Raw genomic sequence first — 21,972 nt, 5'->3', positions numbered from 1 at the left:
CCAAGATTTTGTTCCTTTGCAGCACAGGTCAGAAAAAAAATGAGAACCCATAGAGAACATCACAATCATTATTTATTTACCAGCATCTACCTGATACACCAGTTAGAAAGAGAGCAGGACTAGACAGCAAACCTTGCAAAAGATATTAAAAAAAAAAATAAAACAAAAGGAGTTTCCCCAATCAAGATAGATAAAATGATACAAGCAGTTCTATGTTAAAGAACAAAATCCGGTAGCAACCTCACCAGAAACAGTAGGGAAAGGAAAAGACTTGGGGTTTTTTGAGGGTTTTATATATTTTATGTATTTTTATCTGTATGTAACATTATAAATGTACAAATGTGTAATGTAACATTACATATGTAGAGATTTACTACATACCCCCACTGTATTACAAACAGTAGCAGCCTTAGGCCCAACTATTTAATTTTACACAAGCAAATTTAAGGTAAACAACAGTTTAAAATGAGGTAACAGGTGTCTGTATATATAGTGCATTTTTATTAAGAAAATCATATCAACTACTTGCAGATGGATCTGTCCTTCCCTGTGGTCATTCAAACCCTGCTTCTTATGAAGAGAAGGAAGGAAGCAGTAGAAATCCTCCTGTCCGGATGCACTACTCACTGTTCCAATGCCTGGAGGAGATGCCTGATGAAACACAGCTCCCAGGTGCCCGCACAGAAACAAAACACATTCCTTCAGAAGCAGAGGCCTGACAGGAGTTACTGCAAGAGGGGACCAGGCTGCTGCAGCACACTCTGGTCTAAGCTCAGCCTGTGAGGTAATGTGAATTTCTTGGCTCGTAGCAAACACCTGAATTCCTTGGAAACCACAGGAATCCAGCAGAGAAAAGGTAAATATCCCAGTGGAGCCAGCGCTAATTAGGAAGCCAGGCTACCAAAGGAGGGGTTCTGTCATGGGGTGGTGGGAGCTCAGGCAGCAGGAAGGCAGCCCATGGCAGCACTGGGAAGCCCAGCTGCCACTCTATCTCTAATCACCCTGGAAAGTTTCCTCCCCCAGCTGCTGCTCCTTGGGGGCCTTTGCAAGAAGAGTTTTCAGCTCAGTGTTGCCTTTTTTTTTTTTTCCTCCCCAATCTATTTTTCAATTTCAGTGTAAATCTGACTAACAAATTCCCACTGGACTAACGCCCTTCAAGCCACTCAGGCTCTGAAGTCTGGCCACCCAAATCTTGCAGGTTAGGCAAGAAAGAGGCTATAGAGAAGTATCCTATGAGCTCCTACCACTACCGTGTGCCTCTTTCAGCAGGCACCGAGCAAGACAGGACCAGACTCCTTCCCATCTCACAAGGAAATACCTAGAAAGAGGGGGGAAAAAAATCACATGGGAGACTGAGAAGCATGCCACCCCTAGCTGGTAACATGGGCAAAGAGCAGCCTGTACTGTTGGAGGGAGCTCTTCAGATGTACTTCAAGCACAGTAGGCTTGCTATTCTCATCTTTAAATAAGCCCCTCCACAAAAACCGCACAATCCACCATTCCAACAGCTGCCATAAGAACAGCCTTGGGACTTCCACCTGCTAATGCCCACATAACTATTCCTTGGGTATGGTGAGTCATCTTAAAAACCATTTTCTGAGGTCAGCCTGTAATTAAGACTCTAGTTTATTAACACTTCACTTCCTATCCATACTAGGATTTAAAAGGTACATCAATAAATATATTTTACCACATACTTTAGAAGTCAGACAACACAACCCAGGTTTTTAACATAAGATCAGATGATTGAGTTATACACTTGGGCAAACCTGGTCTAAGCTTGTCAAGAGTACTATTCATTCTAGAATATGTGCTTCAGCTGGTCAAATCAAATCTATAGCTTCAATGCAAATGCACAGGTCTTCAGGCTGCCCATCACAGATGATCAGTTTAGATTACAATAAGACCAGAAGGGTTACATTGTAATGAAAAACTGAAACAGAATCCATTCACACTACCTTCCTTAGTAAGTCTCTTTAAGTCCAATATCTGATGATTAAGTACTAAGCACACTTTATTCTGTGGGGGAGAAAGTAGGTAAGTAGCTACAAAAGGAACCTTACTAAACATGGGCATTTGCAATATGCTTTTGGAGGACAAAGGACAAAAAGCTCTACAGTCAACATCTGCCAAAAAACTGCCTTGAAGAAGAGAACTTAAACCACAGCAAATCAAACTGTTGTTTAGTATCTCAAGCACAAATCGACCAGCAAGGGCTGAAAGCTTTGCTATATATCTCTGGGTATATAGCCTTCATATCTCTTTCAAAGGAAATTTTCCCTTCACTCTTTCACATGGAAAGTTAAATACAGTTATCCAGGCTGAATCCATAATACCTTCTCCTCAGCATGTCCTCTCCTCATATTCCTGTCTAGATCACATCTTGGAAAGTGTAGCTATGCCAAGAGGAACCAAGCCTAGGGAAGTAAAATCTGCCCCCTTGGAAGAAGACCATGCACCTTATGACTTCTGACAGCACTTCTTTTCTAGCAGAGGTTCCATTAGTAGTCAGTACTCCGCTACATATTGCTCTCACTCTCGAGCACTGTTTTCTTTCCTGAGTAAGAAGCAGCAACCAGGTTCCTCTCCCAAAGGTTAAGGCATTTCCCCCCCACCTCACAGAAATTCTGTCCCAGCTTTGCTTTAAAGCATTAAACTACATGAGGCAATAAAGGAGTCGCACCCAGCACTGAACACCACAGTGTTAAATGGTAGGCCAAGTTGCTAAACAGGAAGCCAAAATCCAGTAGCACAGAGATCTTCACCTCCCACCAAGAATCTGAATCTGGAAATTCAGAGGATGGGAAAAATCCAAATCACTAAAATTGAAGACCACTAGTGCCACCTGCAGGACATACAGAGCAGTCCATATCAAGTTTCCTTTTGGGATGAAAGAGAATCAGGCATTTCTGGCAGATAAACCTCCCCCCTGGAAATCTTAAGTATCTTTCTTAAGTGCAAAAGAAAGTTGACATCTACCAGGGAAAGGACAGTAAATTAGCAAAGTTAACATACTTGATAGTGCAGAAATTACAGGTGCTGACAAAATTTAAAATACAATTTGAAGGTATTAAGACTGCAAAGATCAACAGGTTTCTAAACGTCTTTTAATTTATCATCATATGGAAACTGAAAAGGTTTCTCTTCACCTTGTTTACTTCTGTACCAAGAGGATGAAGAAGGGGCACTAAGTGTACAAAATGGATTCAAGAAGAATCCTATCTTTAGAATCAACACTTCAGTAATGCTGTGTGGCCATTACACTACCTAAAGTTGAAAACCTGCTTTATTACTTCTCGTGTAATAAAATCCCTCACTGAATACCCTCTAATCTGTACAGTGAAAACTCACTAGACAAAGTGCAATGAAATATAATCTACTTAAAAATATATATGCAGAACACCAGAAGTAGCACTACTCTCTTATTTGCTACTAGCACGGGATTACAGAGGCAAGCCAAAATGTGTGTTGATCGCAGAGTGCACATGCACTAAGGAAATAAAGAACTTTCCCTACCTGGCCAATCCTTCCTCATAGAGATAGATGACAAGCGGATCGTAGGATGTAACCAGAACATAGAGGCGCACATCAAATTTGAAATCTGAAATGAAGTTGTTAGAAATCAGTGACTGCAAATACCTTTCACATATCACAACCAGTTGAGAAAATACAAGAGAATCTAAGAGCAATGGGAGGAATAAACCATTACCCGCTGCTGGCATATGATGCTTGAAGCCTTCCTAACTGAAAAGCTTCCCAATTTCAAGAAATTTTCCACTTACTTTCTTTTCCCTGGCACTAGTATAAGATAGACGACTCAATCAACTAAATTCCTGCAAAGGTTGCAGAGCTCTTCAGTTCCTAGAAGCAAGAACGAGTACATGAAAGCAAGAGCAATTCCTAAGCATACTCACCATCTATGAGCAGGGGGTTGCTGATGTAACGAGAAACCAGGATGTTGTCTTCCAGTACAATCTGATTTGGCTACAAAAGAACAAAGAATTCAGGAGTGAGAAAACCAGGAGGCTCAACGAGTACATCAACAAGATTACAAAACCAAACCTACCATCTTCCCAGCTTTCACATCCTAAAACCACTCTGTTATCAACAGTTATGTCAGAGGGTGGGAGTAATGGGACCATAAACACCTCTCCTCACAAAACAACATGAAAAAACTGTCATGTTTTGTCAGTCACAAAACACTTTAGGTAATTAAATCCTATCCAGAAGCCTGAGAATGATTACATTAAAAAGACCACAGAATCTTCCAGTTAGGTATTCCTTAGAGTAAACTGCAGATTACATTAAAAAGACCACAGAATCTTCCAGTTAGGTATTCCTTAGAGTGAACTGCAGGTTTAACAGCTGCATGGCAAAATAACATAAAATAGGCAAGAGAAAGAAAATGAGAAATGGCTGATGTTGTCTGTTTCCTAAGTGCTTAACCAGACACACAGAGGAGGGATTTACTTAGAAGGTACTGGAAAGAATATGTTACTACTGCTAGTGAAAGAGTCACAGGTGAAGAAAATGACTTCTCAGCTTGTGATCTTTATGGCTACTATCCAACCCTTTTGACTACATGAGCAGATACCTTCTACTGAGGGTCAGTTCACATCAGAGGCAGTATCAGTATTCTTTGTCATCAGTATGACAAAGAAGCTACCCTTGTAGGTAAGAACAGAAAGCTCTATGCACAACAAATGTGCATCGCTAAGACACAGGACCTGTTGAAAGACTTGCACAGAGCAAAGAATAAAAGCTTTATCTCCTTGTAACCAGATTTTTTCCTACTCGTGGTAACAGTTTCTTACAAAACAGTTTCCAAGAGAGAGCCCCATCACCCTGGCTTTATTCAGTTTTACAAGTATAAAGCTTTATCGGTGTACGGAGCAGGAAACTTAGGTATATATACACATTCTATGTAACATGAGGGAACAAACTCAAATTCCCTCAGCACATCACTAAAATGACAGCCTGTTTACTACAGATCAGAAAAACTGAGAGTTTGTTTTAGAAAACAAGGCACTGTGATAAGATTCTAGAAGACACTCCCTTAATGGAATCACACTGAAGGAAAATGAAGCCTCTAGGCTAAGCAAGCTGAAATGTTTCTGGAACAGATTTACACAAAGGGAGACTGGTCCCAGAAGGGTCTTTTTCCCAGTTCATGGCCAACTGCCATAAAAGCCTGAGCTCATTCTTCTCTTTCAAGCAAAGAAAAAACTGAGTGCAGCTCTGGAAATACTTACTTCATACACTTGGCAAATTGTTCCTTTATTTTATGGGAAAGGGTCCAGGTAGAGAATGGATGAAGCAGCATGACCCCTTCCATGCAGGGGAGGCTGAAGGGGTTTGAGTGAGCGAAAACAAAATAACTCACCAGTCAGTTTTGCTGCTGAGAAAATTTATTGGAATATCTTCGTGTATTCTGGATCCTACCCAGATATATTTGTTACCAATGACAACCTAACCCCTGCAAAGTCCCAGAAAGGCAACATAACACTATGACCAACATTCTGAATTCAAAGAATAATCCTCTTTACACCTCAATTAAGGCACATTGGCATTTAGGCAACAAAACTCTTAAGACTGATACACATCCTACTGAGTCACATATGGCTTCATTTTAGCTGGTCTTTTCCAGGGTTGAAAAGAGGACACTGTTTGAGGACTGTTTAGGTTGCAAAGGGCAAATAACCAAAGGGAGCTCTGGGAATCTTCCTAAAGTAAGCCTACTGTCAGACACAAAAGAAAGTATGAAGCATTACAGTTTCCCATACTGTCTCAGGAAATATGAACTCACACCTAGTAAGCCAAGACTCAAAAGCACTATACAAGGTTGCAAGGTAAGCAGAGTACAAAGAAATAGCTTGCTTTTGATTACATAATATAGGCCAGAACAAGCCATGCCAGCTGCTCTGGACTGTTAAACTGCACACCAATGCAACGTCGAAATCCAGAGCATGGCCATTGTCTGCTTAGCTGTTTCTGTGCCCCTCACATGGAAGCTGACACAGTTTTGAAGACAGTGTTACTGAAAAGTAGCTGTGACATTCTGGAACAGGTTGCCCAGAGAGGCTGTGGATGCCCCATCCCTGGAGGCATTCAAGGCCAGGCTGGATGTGGCTCTGGGCAGCCTGGTCTGGTGGCTAGCAACCCTGCACATAGCATGGAGGTTGAAACTAGATGATCTTTGAGGTCCTTTTCAACCCAGGCCATTCTACAGATGAATGAATCTATGTACTTACATTGTTTATCAGGTAGACACCTCGACCCCTGGAAGAGGCTACAGGCTTCACTATCCATGGGCCTCTGTCCTTAGAATAGGTACCTGGTTAGAAGAAAACAGCATAAGTCTGAAACACCTTCCATTTTGCTTACTTACAGAGGAGTAAGAATGTTGCCTACAGCATGAGACTTTGAGAACTCCAGGAGGAGATCAATCTACTTTTTGATTTTTACTCTTAGGAATCACTACAATTATTACCAACACTCTACCTGCTCTGACAAATTTCTTTTCTCTGCCCTGTAACTCATCTTGTCACCTCTCTTCTGTAATCCCAGACACTAGTCAGGGATACTATGAAGCCAACCACCAACACTGAACAAAGAAAGCTCAATTCTGGAGCCCCTAATCCTCAATCAGCTTTTTGAGAACTTAAACAAGCATGGAACAGGAAGCAGAGTAAAAACAATATAAAGAAATCATTTGACTTTTTCAACTGTCTTTCCAGTTCCATCAACCACTGAAGTGATCAACAAACTAGAATACTTAAGAGTAATACCCTTCCCCCCAACCAGTTACTTGGCTTTAGGCCTGGATATCATTAGCAATTCTTAACTTACTACAGAATTCCTGGTACTCTGCTGGGAGGATAAAGGTCTGAGGTAAGATATGGAACGTCTTGAATCCATGGGAAAGCTGCATACGACTGACGTTCTTGTAAAGTCTGTCCTTTCGCGTCAGTTCATACGACCTGAAGATCCAGAACAAGAGACTTGTTATTTTTTTTTCCCAGCATAAAAAAAAAAAATAATGACAAAACAAGAAACAAACGAAAAGATCCCAGACACACTGCAACAACCCATTACTAAAGCATCTGCAGTCCTGTTAGAGGAGTCTGCCTTAATCTACAGCCACTCTTCTGTTTTACTTCCTCTATTCTATGGACATATTATTAACCATTCTTATCTGTAGTGCCTCTCGCTATGCTTGAGAGGGACTGAAGCAAGCAGTTATAATAGTGTTTGTAAACTTGCTTGTAAATTGGTGGCATATAACTACAGCTAAGAACTCCAAGTCACCAAACACTTTTCTCATCAAATAGAGAGGAGAGGGGAATAAATCAGTATTTGGGCTATGGACAAGCACTTAAAACTCACATAACTCCCTCAAATTCTCTGAACGTTTAGAACAAAAACAGTGTGTAGCACAAGTTCAGTCTGCTGGGACTTTAAAGTATGAGAAATACCTTCTTCCTTTTTTAAAAACAAATAAAAAGAAAAAAAGAATAAGCTATGCTTGCATTACTACAATCTGTGACAAAAAGGTTCAACAAAATTTGATATCAAGACCTTACCTGGGGAAATGATTAACTTTCTGAATATCTGTAAGGGAACGCAGCAAGTAGGGCTTCAAGTGTGATCCTGTCCACATGAGATTATAATCGCTGCTATTAGGGTGCACCTAAAAAAGAGCAACACAAGAAACCCACGGATGAAAACAATGAAAATAGTGAGAAGCACCACTGTTTTTCCTACAGACACTCACCTCATGGAACCCATGTGAGGTCAATATGCTTCGGACCAGGCGGCTGTCTGTTCGTACAATCTTATAGGACAAGTGATAACGCTCTTAACAGGGAAAAAGACACAGTGTTAGAGTCTACACCTAGAAAAAATTAACTGAAGTTACCTACACTACCAAACAATAAAGAAGTGCACCAGAGAACTTAGTGCAGCTACACTTAATCTACAGTGAAGCATCCACACAGTGGCTGCATGTAACAGGCAAAGAGTGGGGGGGAAATGACTGTGTATCTCGAGGCTTTAACTCTAACAATGACATTGAAGTAATTTACACTTGTCCTCTGGTATAACATTGCCACGTCACTGAACCCTGTTGTACCAAAATGAAACCCATGCTAGCAAGTGCACAGATCTATGTGTTAGGGAGAGGGGTTTTTTGCTGTTGCTTTGTGGGTGTTTTTCCTTTTCTTTTTTTAAACGGCTCTTTACAGACTGCTTCACAACACTCCAAAGAATGACTTCTCAACTAAAGACAGGCATCCCCAGCCAAAAACACTCATGCTATATACCCCTCCTGGATGTGGCTAGCTAAGAAGTGGTCATATAGGATCAAAACAAAGCACTACACATTTTCCTTCATGTATCGTTAAACTGTGTTCATCTTTCAATATACAACTGGGGAAAAATAGTAAGAAATAAAGCAAATAGGACAAGTGTTAGTGGAAAAAATAAATAAAATCAGAAAAACAAATTCAGTAAGCAGCACTGAAGGGATAAGAGGCACCAAAAGTTGTGATACAAAAGGAATTGTTAATCCATTGAGGAGTACAAAGAAAGCAGAGGCAGAAAACACAAAACTAGACAGAATCACTTGAAAAAGACACATCACAAATGGCTTCAAGCTAGGAAAAGAAAGATGAAGATTAGCTTAAACCTCAGGAAATAAGTTCTACCAATAAATGTAAGTCTAAAGAAAAGAGTAGAAGCATCATCCAGGGCTGCAAAAAGCTCCAGAGAAAATTGAATAATTTGTGCTATCCCACAGTTCAATTGCAAAAAATCATCCACGGCCTGAAGGAAAGCAGAAAGATCTCATGCTTCAGTTGGAATACAAGTTACATTCACTTTCAGCTTCTGCCACCACTAAGCATGTCTGTTACACATCAAAAGGATCAGGAGTTTCTACGAACGAGTCACCTCCACCCCTTACCCAACAGAGCCAGGAGCACTTCTGCTTGGTCAGGACATTAGAAATGAGTGCACCAATTATCAAAGAAAGGGAGAAGCAAGGGAAGAAAGAGGTGTCAGCATCAAAAAACCGGGAGGATTTTTAGCTTTTCCCCAACTCAGCACATCTAGAATGAGTTCCCAGCTGCACACACCCACCAGTACTAACTCTCGCAATCTGGAATGACTCTTTATAATAACTTTGCCTTATATAGAAACTCTCCCTTATTTGACACTAGACAGGTTTGGTCTCCTGATGGCAGAACTGCTACAACAGCAATCACAGACTTATGGCCTTACTCAAACTTGCCACGCTCTGAGGCACAGGCTTGCTATTAAAGTTTACTACTGATATTGTCATGGTAGGTGGTAATTAGTGGGGATGGAGACTCCATTTCCTGATGAAACTCTCCTAAAATGCACTGGGAGGACTGATTTTAAGTTCTCAGCAACAAATCGGTCGGTTTATCTTATGGTCATAAGCAGCACAACCTTCAAATCTGATTTGCAACCAGACAGTCCCATCTCAAAACACCTCCAGACCCATCAGAAGGGCAAAGATAGGCATGTAGCACAATCTAAATATACAATAAACATTCACCAGCTGGCCAAGCATTTCTGAATGTCTCAGTGCTCAGAGACAATCAGATTATAAGTTCCATCACAGCATGCTCTCTTCCCTACAAAGAGAAGAGAACATCCAGGTGAGAGATTTCTACTTCACACCTGCAGGCCAAAAGCTGTCAAATTGCTGCACCCACCTCCAATTAGGCGGAGGTAGCTGTCGTTTGTCAGAATGGCATCAGCATGAAACACGAAGATGGGGATCCGCCTGCAGCCGCCGCCAGTCCACCTGATGCATGGATGATCCCTAAAACAGTGAGACAGTTAGCACTAGCAGATGCTGAACCTCACACGCACACAGTGGTGTGATGCAGCAGTTCTCCATACTTGCCCACGCTTGCCCAGCTAGCCCACAGGCAGGACACGCAAACAAACACATGCTAAGCACTCTGGTGTACTCAGCTATAAAATGAATCTTCTAAACCACGCCATTCTTAGGGAGCTCTTGCCATTTTAAATAGGCACTTTGCATCATTTATATTGATTTTTATCGAGTATCATTTGGAAGAAACTCTACAGACTCTCACAGCAATGTGCTCTCTTGAATTATAGCCTGAGAACAAGATCCACAGTTCAGGATAGACTATAATTACTGACATCCACGCAGTCAAACCTTACAACGCCAATTCCAGTCTCTGATTTAAGAAAATCTGCAAACTTGTGCATACTTCCTGCTTGTAATCCAAGATGAGCAACAGGGCACTCATGCAGAATTGGACAGACTGGAACAGATTTGGCTCAACATGATCCACAAATCTGTCCCTCCTTTTTAGATTCCTTGCAGTGAGATGTAAGCCCAGAATTCAACAACGATGCCCCCAGCCACTCAAGGCTGCTACAGGTTCCAACACAGCAATCTATTCAGCCCAAAACATTAAGTCTATGTTGGAAACCCTCATGTCCTCATTAAGGACACACACCGAAAGTTAAAAGCTATTATATAAAGGCCTAAGATGTCAGAAAGCAAACCTGTCAGCCTGCTGAAGCAAGTAAAGCTTCTTATTGCTCCCTGCTCATGGCAACGGAGCCATGAAAAAGTTAACAAACAGAAACAGCGGGGCTGGGGACATATCTACATCTACACAGATAACAAAAAGGAACTGAAAGATTGACACAAAGCTAGACAGATGCATTTGAACGTGTAAGGTTATCAGCACCAAAGGTTTGGAGACACTACAGAAGACAAAACACAACCTTCACTTACAACACAGGAACAGAGATAAAGGACAACCTTCTGATGCTGTGACAAATAAGTCCTCTTCAGCATAACCTTGATCCTCTTAACCAAGTTACCCCCTGACAAATCACATTTACAACCCCACCACCTGCTTCTGCTACCTTCAGAAATAACCAAAGGAGTGCAGTTAGTTACTCTAACTGGAAGGGACCCAGGAGGATTCCAAAACTTACACTGCAGGACAGAACCTTATGTAAGCAGGAAATGAGCTGAGGCAGCAGAAGGGGACTTTATGTTAAGCCTGCCCTGGGGATTTGCAGTAAGGCTACCAGGGCTCAGGCAATCCTCCAGGTGACAGTCATTCATTCCCAGAGTGACACTTGGTCACTTCATGCAGACACATTCAAGCCATAGGCAGTTCTTGAGCTTTTCATCCATGAGGGTCTGGGAGCTCCAAGCCAACTACTCAGTACAAAGTGGTATTTCTCTCCAAGGGCACTAAGGTGCTGCTGTTCGCAGCTGGACACCTGGTCACAAAATGCACTGAGAAGAAAACCAACAAGACATACTAAAGTAGGCACAAGTATTACAGCTCTCACAAGATGCTTTGTGACAACAGCACATAATGTGGTGCTCCAGTCCGCTGTGAAGCACATCTCCCTTCTCTTCAGGGAATTAAAACTAAGCAAACAAAGAAGGACATGAATTCCCATCGTTTTCTTACGTATCACCAAGGAACCAACGAGCTTCTCCACAGGGAGGACCCGGGGAAGGAACACAGCAAGAGTTAAGAGGGAGTTTATTCCCCACTTACTGCAGCTCGTCTCCAGGGTCTTCCTCCTCCTCCTCCTCCTCCGAGGACGAGCCGCTTTCCTCCAGCCCCCGAGCCATGCCCGCCGGCATTTCCTCCGGGCGCTCTCATGCAGCCGGCTCGGCGGCCTCACCGATCCCTACTGCGGGCCCGAGGGATCTGACAGCAGCTCTTACCTGCAACAGGAATTAACACCCTGAGCGCGCAGCCGGGCCGGCCACTGAGGGCAGCACAGCTCCAGCCGGGCCGCACTGCCCACCCCCGGCCTCACCCCGCGCTGCCCCAGCGGCACGCCCCGCTCGCTGCACGCCTTCCTTCCTTCCTTCCCTCCTTCCTTCCTTCCTTATTTCTTTCTTTCCTCCCTTCCCCCGCTCCAACGGCCCCCCATGTTGGGAGCGGCCCCCGGGCCGGCCACGCCTGTCGGTGCGGTCGTTCCCCGGCCTACCCGCGGCCTCAGAAGAGGCGCCCCGAGAGGCGCCGCTGTACCCTCGCGCGGCGATAGCGGCTCGGTGCGCCCCGTACCCGCTCCGTCATAGCCCCATGGCCGCGGCCCGTCCCGGTGGCCACTCCCGCCGCTTCCCCGTTACTACAACAACCGGCGGCGCCCGGCCCCGCCCTCACTGCGCGTGCGCCCCCGGGCCGGTCCGTCCCGCTGCAGCGCGCACGCGCGGCGCCTCCAGCTCCCCGGCGCGGGGGCGGGATCGGGCCGTGTCGGCGCGGCCTCCCATTGGCGGAGGCGGCCCCGGCGGCCGCGTGGCGCGCCTGTGGAGCGGCCCGGCCGCGGCCAATGGGAGCGCGGGAGGGCGGCGCGGGTTGGCAGCCCCGGTGCGGGATCGCGGTGCGGGATCGCGGTGCGGGGCCGTGGCGGCACGATGAGCCGGTTCCTGAACGTGCTGCGCAGCTGGCTCGTCATGGTGTCCGTCATCGCCGCCGGGAACACGCTGCAGAGCTTCCGCGACCACGGCTTCCTCTCGGAGAAGCTCTACACCGGCAGCCCGGCTCTCGGTAAGGGCTCGGCCCGCGGGAGCCCTTCCCCAGCGGCCCACGGGAGCGGTTCCTCACCGCGTTCTTTCCCTCCGTGCAGTGAACGGGCTGCAGGCCAGGACGTTCGGCATCTGGACGCTGCTGTCCTCCGTCATCCGCTGCCTGTGCGCCATCGACATCCGCAACCAAACGTACGGGGGCGGCAACGGGAGCGGGCGGGGGAGCGCTGGGTACAGGAGCGCTGGGTACAGGATCGCTGGGTGCCGCTCCGTGCTGTGGCCCTGGTAACGGCAGCGGCAATGACGTCGTTGTTTCTTGGGTCTCTCTGTGTTGCCCTCGAACCCGGTCCCTTCCCGCAGGTGCAGCTCATAGGGGATAAAGGAGCGACGGTGGGATGTGCCGGGTGATGCGCCCTTAGTCAGTCCGGTCTTGTCGACCCGTTCCTCGGCGCAGCCAGTTCTCACCCTGTTTCATGTGCCCCCCTGTTTCCTATAGCAGCAGCGCCCTGCCCTCGCTCTGCCCCTTCACTTCCAGGCAGATAACACCAGTGACCCTGCCCCACTGAACACGGCCATAGCCCAGTGACCTTTAGTACCCGTGCTCCACAGCAGTGTGTGGCTTTGCTGCCTGCCATGCTGGTGCTGCGAGTGTGCTAACCTGCTTCTTTCTGCTCCTACAGCCTCTACTACATCACGCTCTTCACCTTCTTCTTGGCCCTTGTTCACTTCCTCTCTGAAGTCTTCATTTACCACACTGCAGCCTTGACGATTGGAGTTATGGCACCACTCATGGTAGCAAGTAAGCTGAGCTCTACGTCCTGCCTCCCACCCCCAACCTCTCATGGAGCTCTCAGCTCCCTCAGAACTATCTGTGGGGCAAGGAGGGGGTGTTCAGAACGTCCCATCTGAGCAGCCTTTTTTAATACAACTCATGCTTTATCTCCGTCACAGGTTTCTCTATCCTGGGGATGCTGATCGGGCTACAGTACCTGGAGGTAGAAGCACTGTCAGAAAATAAGAAGAAAAACTGAGGCTGAGCGCACTGTAAAGGTCAGCATCATCTCCTGTTCTCACTGCCAGACTTCCACTAAAGCTCTGAGCTTCTCCAGGATGCCAGCCCCAGTGGCAGATTGATGTTGGACTCTGTTGATCATCCTTCATTACTGAGTGTTTTATCTTGTCCAGACAGCATTTCAGCTGACTGGTATCAAAGACGAGCCCCCACAGGAGCCCGTCCAAGCTTGCTTGGTGACTACCTCCCTGCAGGAGGGCAGGGAGCACCTCAGGCATACCCATGAAAATGCCCAGGTCTGCCCTTGGTGCACCTGTAGGGAGGAGGTGCAGAGCTGCCCAGGATACACTGAACACTTTGGATGGGAAAGAGAAGTGTGTGCTGCTGTGGTCCAACCGTGTAACATGCATGTGTGTGTTCTGCAGGGGCCATTTCTAATAAATGACAGAAAACTGACAGATGCAATGTCTTAGTGCTATACAACAGCGGGTAAATGCTCTTCACCTTTGGAACAAGTGGCTTTTACTGTATGTTGTAGGACCTTATCCTGCTTCACAGCACTGAGTCCCTTCCACCAGAGCTCCAGGTCTGACTGAACACATCACACACACTCCAGGAGAGCTGTTGCAGCTCTCACTGCCGTAGCATTCTAGTGGCAACAAACTGCGTGCATCAGGAGCAAGGATGGAGCTTCCTTTGCAATGAGCTATAACTGTAACAATGAGCAAATGGGAACAGGTTGCTCAGTGCTAGATGAAAGAACATCCAGGGCTGTGAGGAAGAAGGGGGAAAAATAAAAGGAAGAAAACAATGTAACAGTAGCAGTGGGCAGAGAAACTGTTTTTCTGTCCTGCATTTCAGGCTATTAAAAAAGCCACACCAAGACCTATAGTATAAAAATATCATCTTTCATTGTACACCTGCAAAGTTTTTATTTCATATAAAAATTATATTTAAAAGCCATTTTAGACCACATCCTCAATCCCAAACTATCAAAAAAAAAAAAAAAAAAAGGAATTTAACATAATTTTATCCAGTCTGCATTTTTCCAGTAGGGTTTGTGTATAACTGTATGATATTGGTATAAGGACACTTGATGTCTCCACCAAGGGATGGATGCTGGAAAGGAAGGAAAAGGGTTCTGAGGGTCTATATTTGTGACTGGGAGATAAGCACCAGCATATGAGACAGAACTGTGTGTAAGAAGGCTTCTATGACAAAGTGAAAGCCTCCATGCTAGAGAAAATCATCTGAAAACACCTCACCATTGCATTGCAGGGCAACATTGCCCTGACGGGTCATCTGATATTCCACAAAGGCTTTTGTGCAGTGTTAAAAGTTGCAAAAGGCACTTCATCATTAAGGAGGAATATAGGATCCTCAGCCATGAGAGCTTGTGCTTTGAGTCACTCCTGCTGCTAACCCAGTACTGAGCTGGGCTCAGGCTGTAGCCACAGCACAAACCCTTGCCTCTAGTAGGAGGTCTATTGGTCTCTCTCAATTATTCCTAGTATATAGGAATGTTAGAGCAATCCAAGTGAATTCAAGGTGCATATTTAGCTGCAGCCACATATTAAAAAGCTGGCACTGGCCACAGCAGTTGCACTGCTTTGCGCTATTAGGTTGGTGTTGTGCTGAAGGCCCCTACTATCACCTGTGCAACATGGAGGACATCACAGGCACTCAGTGCAATCCCTTTTCCTGAGAGCCACGTCACAGCTCTCCCAGGGCTGCTCACAGTAAGCGCGGTCCAGCACTGGCGTTCTGTATCATTGCTTCCCTGGGAGGGGAGGCACTGACCACATGCAAGGTGCCACCCTCACCTGCTCAGGACCTGCCTGGAACTGGGGCTTTTCTGAGAACGTGTCCTTTTCTTCCAAGCACACACGGGGTGAAGGGGAACAGTGACTTTTCCCAACTTTTTCTCTCACTGAGCACAGTCTCCAATACAGCAAGGTGCAGAGGTATAACTGCAGGGCGCAACTCCCTTCTTGTTTCACTCAGTCATGCTCTACACAAGCAGTTCCCAGCTGCCCCCCTGCCAGAATCCACATGTAACAGGATGGTGTAGGTAGCAAAGATGAGAAAGAAGGTGGGGGGGTGTCCCTCATCTCCCAGCTCTGCAACCCCTCTTTTTCACAGCTTTGACTCCTCAAGGACTATAGGAACAGAGCAGGCTTCTGGCATCACTTTCTGCAAGTCAGAGAGAGAAAAGGATATGGTTAGAATCCTGGGCGGCCACACTTTGGCTTTAGAGACCAGCAGGCCAGAGGCTGGCTCATTCACAGCTCCCCACTAGTGTGCACGAAGAACCTTATAATAGGTTGGCTTGGATGTGACCTGCCATGGGCAGGGACGCCTTTCACTAAATCAAGTGTCTCAAAGCCCCACCTGACCTAACTTAAATCTAAAAATCTTAAATCTAAAGAATCACCACTACCACACTCTGACAGCTCAACCCAGGAGCGCACCTGGCTTGCTCCTCCACAACATTCCAGTGCCCAGACAAGGACACTGTGGGCAGTGGTGCAGAGCAATGATCCCACTTCTCTGAAGCTGCTCACTGGAATTCTCAGATGATGTTACACTGATATAAGATTGACCTCAAAGTTGCAGGGTCAGTTCTCTGGGCAAGGGACAGGGCCTAAATCCTCTCCTCTGAAAGAATTAACCAGATTACCTGAACTCTCCTACAGTTTCTTCCCTTGAAACAGAGGCAGCTGTACCATCATTTCACAGAGGAAAAGCAATGGCAACACAGCTTGCTGCCAAATTAACACAACCTGGGGCTGCATAAAACAGCTGAACTTCTGCAATTCCAGTTCAGCCTCCCTGGGTAGGGCTGGATCAGCCCCTCTTGCTGCATCTTGGAAGGCTGTTATGACATCACACTCCCAGGTCCCCCAGCAGGCTTCAGAAATCTCTTTGGGTTCTGGCTGCTTACACTGAGAAACCCCAACTGTCACTGATTTAGAAGACAGCATGCAGACCAGTAAGGGTAATCATGGGTCTTGTACAGCCTGGACTCTGAGTTAACTCACTGTGGGGCAAGACTGAGACCTGAGGCAGGAGTCAGAGGTGCACAAATAGGTTTACATCCCCAGTGCTGTTTGAGATAAGCCCAGGCAGCATGGAAGCAAGAGTTACAAAACAGTTTCACTCCAAGTAGCTTCTTACACAAACAGCAGCTGAAAAGGTTTTGGAGAGGTCAGCAGCAATATCTGAAAGCAGAGTGAAAGCAAAAGAGCTTCAAAGACATGCCTGGAGGCAAGAGCCAGGAAGCACAAAAAACTTCCCATCAGCAGGAGGGGTTGCAGGAAGCAGTGCCAAAGGTAGGAGCAATGGGAAAGCTGCATTTAGGCTTGAGAAAAGCCATGAGTCATAGAAGCACGCTGGAAGCTCTGAGCAGGCTCCCTAAGCACCTTTGGGGACTCAGCACCACTTTTGTGGTGTGGAGCTACAGGAGTGATGGTTTAGGATTTCAGCCAGGCCACTGGGTTCCATGACTTGGAACAGGAAGGCTGCTACCATACGTGGGAGACAGCACTAGAAAAGGACATGCATCTGGCTTGCCCATGTCTTTGGGAGAAGACTGCTTGCCATATAGTAAACACAGAGAAGGTGCAGGGAAGTCTAAGAGCTTTTTTTTTTTTGGGGTTTTTTTTTTTTTTTTTTTTTCTTACTTGCAATATTTCACTAGAGCTGGAGCATGCTCCTGCTTGCAAGGGACTCGAATATGCTACATGAGTAGAATGCTTTCCCTAGTGTCCTGACCAGCCTCTAAATTGCACTGACATTGGGATGAAAAGGCAATATGGTTTTGGGTGTTCCACTAAGATTCATCAGACCCACCTTCATACTGGGCAAATGCACAACCATCAATACATGGTGCTGAGCCCTGACCTATCCAGGACATGGTTTGAGAACACAGCAGGACTTAAGCCTTGTTTTAAGCAAATCCCTTATAATGGCTGTGTGTCTAGGATGGCCACTGACCTGCTTAAAATCACCTACGCTCAGCAGTGCTCAGCCCTGCTGGTACAATAATGCTTCAAACAAAAGTTTTCAATTTCATTGCAATTAAAAAACCAGGACAAAGCCAGAAATCACTTTTCCACCTACTGTCTGCTATCAAGAATAGGTTCTTGATGCACATATGCAAACACACAAAAATATCTCCTACGTAAAGTATCCTGAGCACACTTCAATCCAGTTTGCTATATTTAAAGTGAGCTAGCAAGGCCCCGTCTGAAGAAAAAGACAGTCCTGCTAACTTGAGATCCTGCACGAGCAAACAATTAGGATAGCTTATTTCTTAACAAGAATACAAGTAAGCTTAGAAGTATTTCCAGAGAAGTGTTGTTGCTTAAGAGCTTTCTTGTAGAAAGGCACGTCCAGCTCAAAACAATTACAAAAATCAGCAAGGATTCTTATTGCATAATGTGAAGAAACAACGATGGTCAGTTTGCATAGGTGCTGGAAACCACGAACAGATGAGCACAGGCTGTACGCAGCATAAGCATGACAATAATATGGACTCAACTGACACTACTGGGAAACCTCAAGGCAGAATGTTGGAATGGCCTCAGATACAGTAAATGTAGCCCATTTTACATGATAATGAGTCTCTCTGTGGGCATTTGATTCAAGCGTCCTGAGATACAGAAAGCAAACCCTGCTGATGCTGTAGGAACTGACACAAACTGGAGGACTGCTGGAACCACATTACAGATTTCTCAATAGAGGACAGTGTTCACAGTGCCATTTAGATTCACTACAAATTCAACTGCAGCATCTGTTTAACTGTAACCTTAAGCAGAAAAAAGCACTGACAGAAGACAAAGTGCTTGTGAGCACAAGGCAGGTCCTGCAGAGTGGACACAGTCACCCAAAGCTCTGACAGGTGGCTGCCTGGAAGCTGTGGCTCCTGGGCAGACAGTGAAGGCTGATAACAATACTGACTCTTTTCACCGATGCTGTGGCATTATACATTCCTCTTCTCCCTGACAAAATCAGCTGCTCAGCCAGATTCTAGACTTTCTATTTCATCACCAGAAGATACAACTTGAAGATCTTCCTGTGTGAGAATTAGCATGCGTACTTTTCTGTATACACTGGGAAATCAGGCTGTTTCACAGTCCTACGCTGCACCAAAGCTGAACATCCAGTTAGAAGCTGTGACAGTTTTGCACCCAATCATTTCTATTTTCACACCAGGAAGATTCAAACCTTGCTAGACCCAATACTGGGTGACAGGTTCCACACAGAACAGTAAGTAAACCATCCTCCTCCACCATGGGACTTCACATCTCTTGGGTAAATACCAGAGAAAACACACAGTCATCAACAGGACCATACAACTAATAGTACAGCATTTCAGCAGACAGTGTGCACAGGCCCACAACTCTGCATCCTTTGGAAGCTCACATCTGACTCTGAACGTGTCTCTCCTTGCAATAGCTATAATACAGCATGCCTGAGCCTCACAATGCTTGCTTTGCAGCTGGGATGTGAGCAGTAACACTGGCAGTTGTACCAAGACAGGACCATTACCAATGAAGGCAACAGCAAAAGCTTCAGCCATCAAAATAACTATCAGTATACTAGAACAGGCTTGCCCAGCTCACACAGCTACAGCTTCCCAGCTACTCCATCCCAAGCGAACATGATAGATGTATGCCAGCTAAAAAAGCCACAGATATGGGGACAGCTTTAGAAGTGCTCAGCCCAGAGGTAAATCTTGCCCAGTGCATGAGACTACTCCTCATGCTTGCATCAAAGTGTGGCAGCTTCACACTCCCTGTAGCTCATGCCTAATCTTAGTGGGTTTGAGGTGGTTTTCTCCAAGAGACTCTCATGGCTTCTGTCTATCAGTCCCATAGATCATGAGGTTTAGACTGGACATAAGAAGGAACTTTTTCTCTCAGAGTGGTCAGGCACTGGAATGGCTGCCCAGGGAGGTGGTGGAGTCGCCATCCCTGGCAGCGTTCAAGAGGTGTCTGGATAGGGAGCTAGGATATATGGTTTAGTGGTTTTTCTGTAGGTATGGTAAAGGGAGGACGGTTGGACTAGATGATCTTGTAGGTCCTTTCCAACCTCGTGGTTCTATGATCATGGCCACAAGATGATACACACATTTGATGAGAAGCATGGGGTAGCCCAGTTAACCTGGCAGAGCAGCCAGCCAGCGTGCAAAGCAGAGAACAGTGAGTAATAAAGCACTACACCCAAAGCAACAGCTGAGAAAATGCCAAGTGCCAATAAGATTCACAGACAGACAAGTACAGAACTTTATAATTTTCAGGTGTTTATGTACCAAAAGGCACCAAACCAATGACTCTGTTATTGACTGTGATGAAAGCCATCTCTTCTGCAGAGCTTCTGGTGCCACTTCCAGCCAAGAATCTGATGGTAAAAGTAACATCTGAGAAGGGCCTCCAAACACCATTTCTTCTCCCCAGTAACTTAATGTTCAATTCAGTTCTCTGTCTGCTTCAATATTAGGTTTTACAATACTGCACCTCTTTGAACACCTCATCCAACATAAGCTTGTTGGGTGTTCACTATTCTGGAAAGTTGTCTTATCTTTCCTCTCAAACCTCTACCCAGGAAGGGCAGCCCTCAGCACTCTGTGCTTGCTCTTGTTGCCCCAGAAGTGTCATTGGCTTGGTGCCTGTGCCACCCGTGAGCGTTCAGACAAGCAAATTAGTGTGATTCTCCTACCTTTGTATATGAGCTAGTGAACAGGAATGGGAATTGATGGGATTAGGGTTACAAGCTACAGTCCATAAGCCGTGATCTGATTGCTGCCTTGAAGTCTCTGTAACAACAGCCACAAGTCAGATCCAAGAATACATGGAGGCAAGTAGGGAAGGGGAGGGAAAAAAACAGGTAAGAAGGAAACCAGTACAAAGACCAAAGCACAGGTAAGTCAGCCATGCCATATGGCAAAGCTCCAGTGTACTGACACCATCAGAACTCTCTTTGTAGTGGAGGTGGAAGAGGCGTCTATCATGACTTCCACAAAGCACAAGTCCTCAAGGGAACGTGCTGTTATTGAAGTTTTTGACTGATGAGACCTACTACCTCCCACGCATCCCTCCGGTTCTTGCTGCAGTCAGTTTTGGAAGCTTTTAGGATTACAGAAGTGACCTGTACTACTTCCAGTCTGGTCTCAACACCTCCTCACCAGCAGCAAACTCTCATAACTTTGTTTTAAATTTATACAAAAAGTACCAAAGGATACAATTCATCTGGCAAGAGAAGTACCTGACAAAAAGGAAAAGGGCCTTACTACCACTAGGTGACACAACCTTGAGATTTTCCGGATCTTCTACAAACACGTTACGAATTAACTGTGTCACCAGCTCCTCTCATGACAACCCTGCCACCAGAGGGCTTGAAGAGAAAGGATGGCTTGCCTTAAGTTTTATCTTGTTTCATCACTGCTAATCATGGGATACAAGCAGTTTGGTGTGTATAAAACAGACTGTTTGTTACCATAGCTTAGCTAAACTAAGTCTCTCCCCATTAACTACACTCATGCCAGGATTCCAGGAGATCAGCACTCTTCTAGCTTAGTCATGTAGACCCTGATGCTCACCACTCCTACAATCAGCCAAAGCTGTAAGCCCAGAGCAGAAAAAAAGCAAGAACCGTTCTTCAGTTACGACAACAGGAGAGGCTACTTTACCCAAACTAAGTAAATTTACACCCTTTTCTTTTTCACCATTCTACCCTAGAACTTTACGTGCAACAACTACCCACAGCAGCATCAACTCCCCCTTCTTGTCCTACTTTCTGAATTTATGCTCAGATAGTTCTGTAACAACAAAACAAATGAGAGACATATATTTTGTAATTGAAAATCCACCTTCCTGAGCAGTTGGTTGGAGTAGGCTGCTTCTTGGACCTCTTGGTCTCTCTCCAGATTGGACTAGCTAGATCAACTGGAAAGAGACAGCATTATCTGTCTTGAGACAGCAGAGAACTGAGCTTATTCACTTTGCTAGTCATGGTTGCTGATGGCTTCATGAATGCTGAATGGACATCTCTGCTAACATCCTAGAAGAGGAGCCCAGAGCATTAAGCAGAAGCACCCCAAGAAACCACCGGTCTTCTCCCCTTCCCCACAGGGACAACTTCTGAGAGTATCCAGTACAGTTAGTTCATCCACTGGAGTCACTCTCCCACATGCAAACAGCTGCAGTGATTGCAACACTACACCATGGGGACAGGCTATCCTGCCTTCTGACACAAGCTAGAAGCCTTGCCTACGGCACTGCACAAAGCGTAAAGAGCTGCACCACTCAAGTCCTTATTTGGGTTTTGCCACTCACTTTCCTCCTATCCTGAGCAAAGAACTCCACTTTGCAGCTAAAGATAG

General features: G+C 45.6%; 3 protein-coding genes across 16 annotated transcripts in view; 1 reads left to right on the top strand and 2 right to left on the bottom strand.

Moving 5' to 3' along the window:
- The window catches only part of TTLL5 (tubulin tyrosine ligase like 5), a 106,898-nt gene extending 94,171 nt beyond the window's left edge, over positions 1-12,727 (bottom strand). For 4 of the 12 annotated variants that reach the window (XM_032444629.1, XM_032444625.1, XM_032444630.1 and 1 more), the window contains exons 1-9: positions 12,037-12,204; positions 11,595-11,767; positions 9,741-9,850; positions 7,775-7,857; positions 7,584-7,690; positions 6,850-6,980; positions 6,252-6,334; positions 3,915-3,984; positions 3,517-3,601 (exon numbers count right to left, since the gene is read on the bottom strand). In XM_032444629.1, the coding sequence (XP_032300520.1) occupies positions 3,517-3,601; positions 3,915-3,984; positions 6,252-6,334; positions 6,850-6,980; positions 7,584-7,690; positions 7,775-7,857; positions 9,741-9,850; positions 11,595-11,683 (758 nt within the window). In that variant the 5' untranslated portion in view covers positions 11,684-11,767; positions 12,037-12,204. Of the gene's footprint in view, positions 1-3,516; positions 3,602-3,914; positions 3,985-6,251; positions 6,335-6,849; positions 6,981-7,583; positions 7,691-7,774; positions 7,858-9,740; positions 9,851-11,594; positions 11,768-12,036; positions 12,233-12,653 lie in introns of those variants that run through there. The other 8 variants (XM_015865136.2, XM_015865146.2, XM_032444624.1 and 5 more) reach the window with 6 other exon arrangements.
- ERG28 (ergosterol biosynthesis 28 homolog) lies at positions 12,386-14,599 on the top strand. Of its 2 annotated transcripts, none has more exons than XM_032444642.1 (5): positions 12,386-12,596; positions 12,676-12,766; positions 13,255-13,373; positions 13,526-13,624; positions 14,125-14,599. In XM_032444642.1, exons 1-4 carry the CDS (start codon positions 12,464-12,466, stop codon positions 13,603-13,605), a joined length of 423 nt encoding a protein of 140 aa, XP_032300533.1. In that variant the 5' UTR covers positions 12,386-12,463; the 3' UTR covers positions 13,606-13,624; positions 14,125-14,599. The 2 variants fall into 2 exon arrangements, with proteins under 2 accessions (XP_032300533.1, XP_015720638.1); XM_015865152.2 differs by lacking the exon at positions 14,125-14,599 and adding an exon at positions 13,760-14,042 and having other exon boundaries at positions 12,387-12,596.
- The window catches only part of FLVCR2 (FLVCR heme transporter 2), a 30,000-nt gene continuing 22,501 nt past the window's right edge, over positions 14,474-21,972 (bottom strand). The window contains exons 10-11 of one of the 2 annotated variants that reach the window (XR_004307289.1): positions 20,310-20,406; positions 15,669-15,779 (exon numbers count right to left, since the gene is read on the bottom strand). Coding sequence is in view for 1 of the 2 variants with exons in the window: in XM_032444634.1 (XP_032300525.1) it covers positions 15,723-15,779 (57 nt within the window). In the remaining variant the exon portion in view is untranslated. Of the gene's footprint in view, positions 15,780-20,309; positions 20,407-21,972 lie in introns of both variants that reach the window. The other variant, XM_032444634.1, reaches the window with a different exon arrangement.

This window comes from Coturnix japonica, chromosome 5 (genome assembly GCF_001577835.2).
Source record: "Coturnix japonica isolate 7356 chromosome 5, Coturnix japonica 2.1, whole genome shotgun sequence".
NCBI lineage: Eukaryota > Metazoa > Chordata > Aves > Galliformes > Phasianidae > Coturnix > Coturnix japonica.
The sequence above is the reverse complement of the archived record's forward strand: the minus strand, read 5'-3'. Positions and strand labels throughout refer to the sequence as shown.

Excerpts from the sequence above, each read along its gene's own strand:
- ERG28 (XM_032444642.1), top strand. The coding sequence starts at position 12,464 with ATGAGCCGGTTCCTGAACGTGCTGCGCAGCTGGCTCGTCATGGTGTCC. Across the intron at positions 12,767-13,254 it reads ATCGACATCCGCAACCAAAC|CCTCTACTACATCACGCTCT; the intron begins GTACGGGGGCGG and ends CTGCTCCTACAG. Across the intron at positions 13,374-13,525 it reads GGCACCACTCATGGTAGCAA|GTTTCTCTATCCTGGGGATG; the intron begins GTAAGCTGAGCT and ends TCTCCGTCACAG.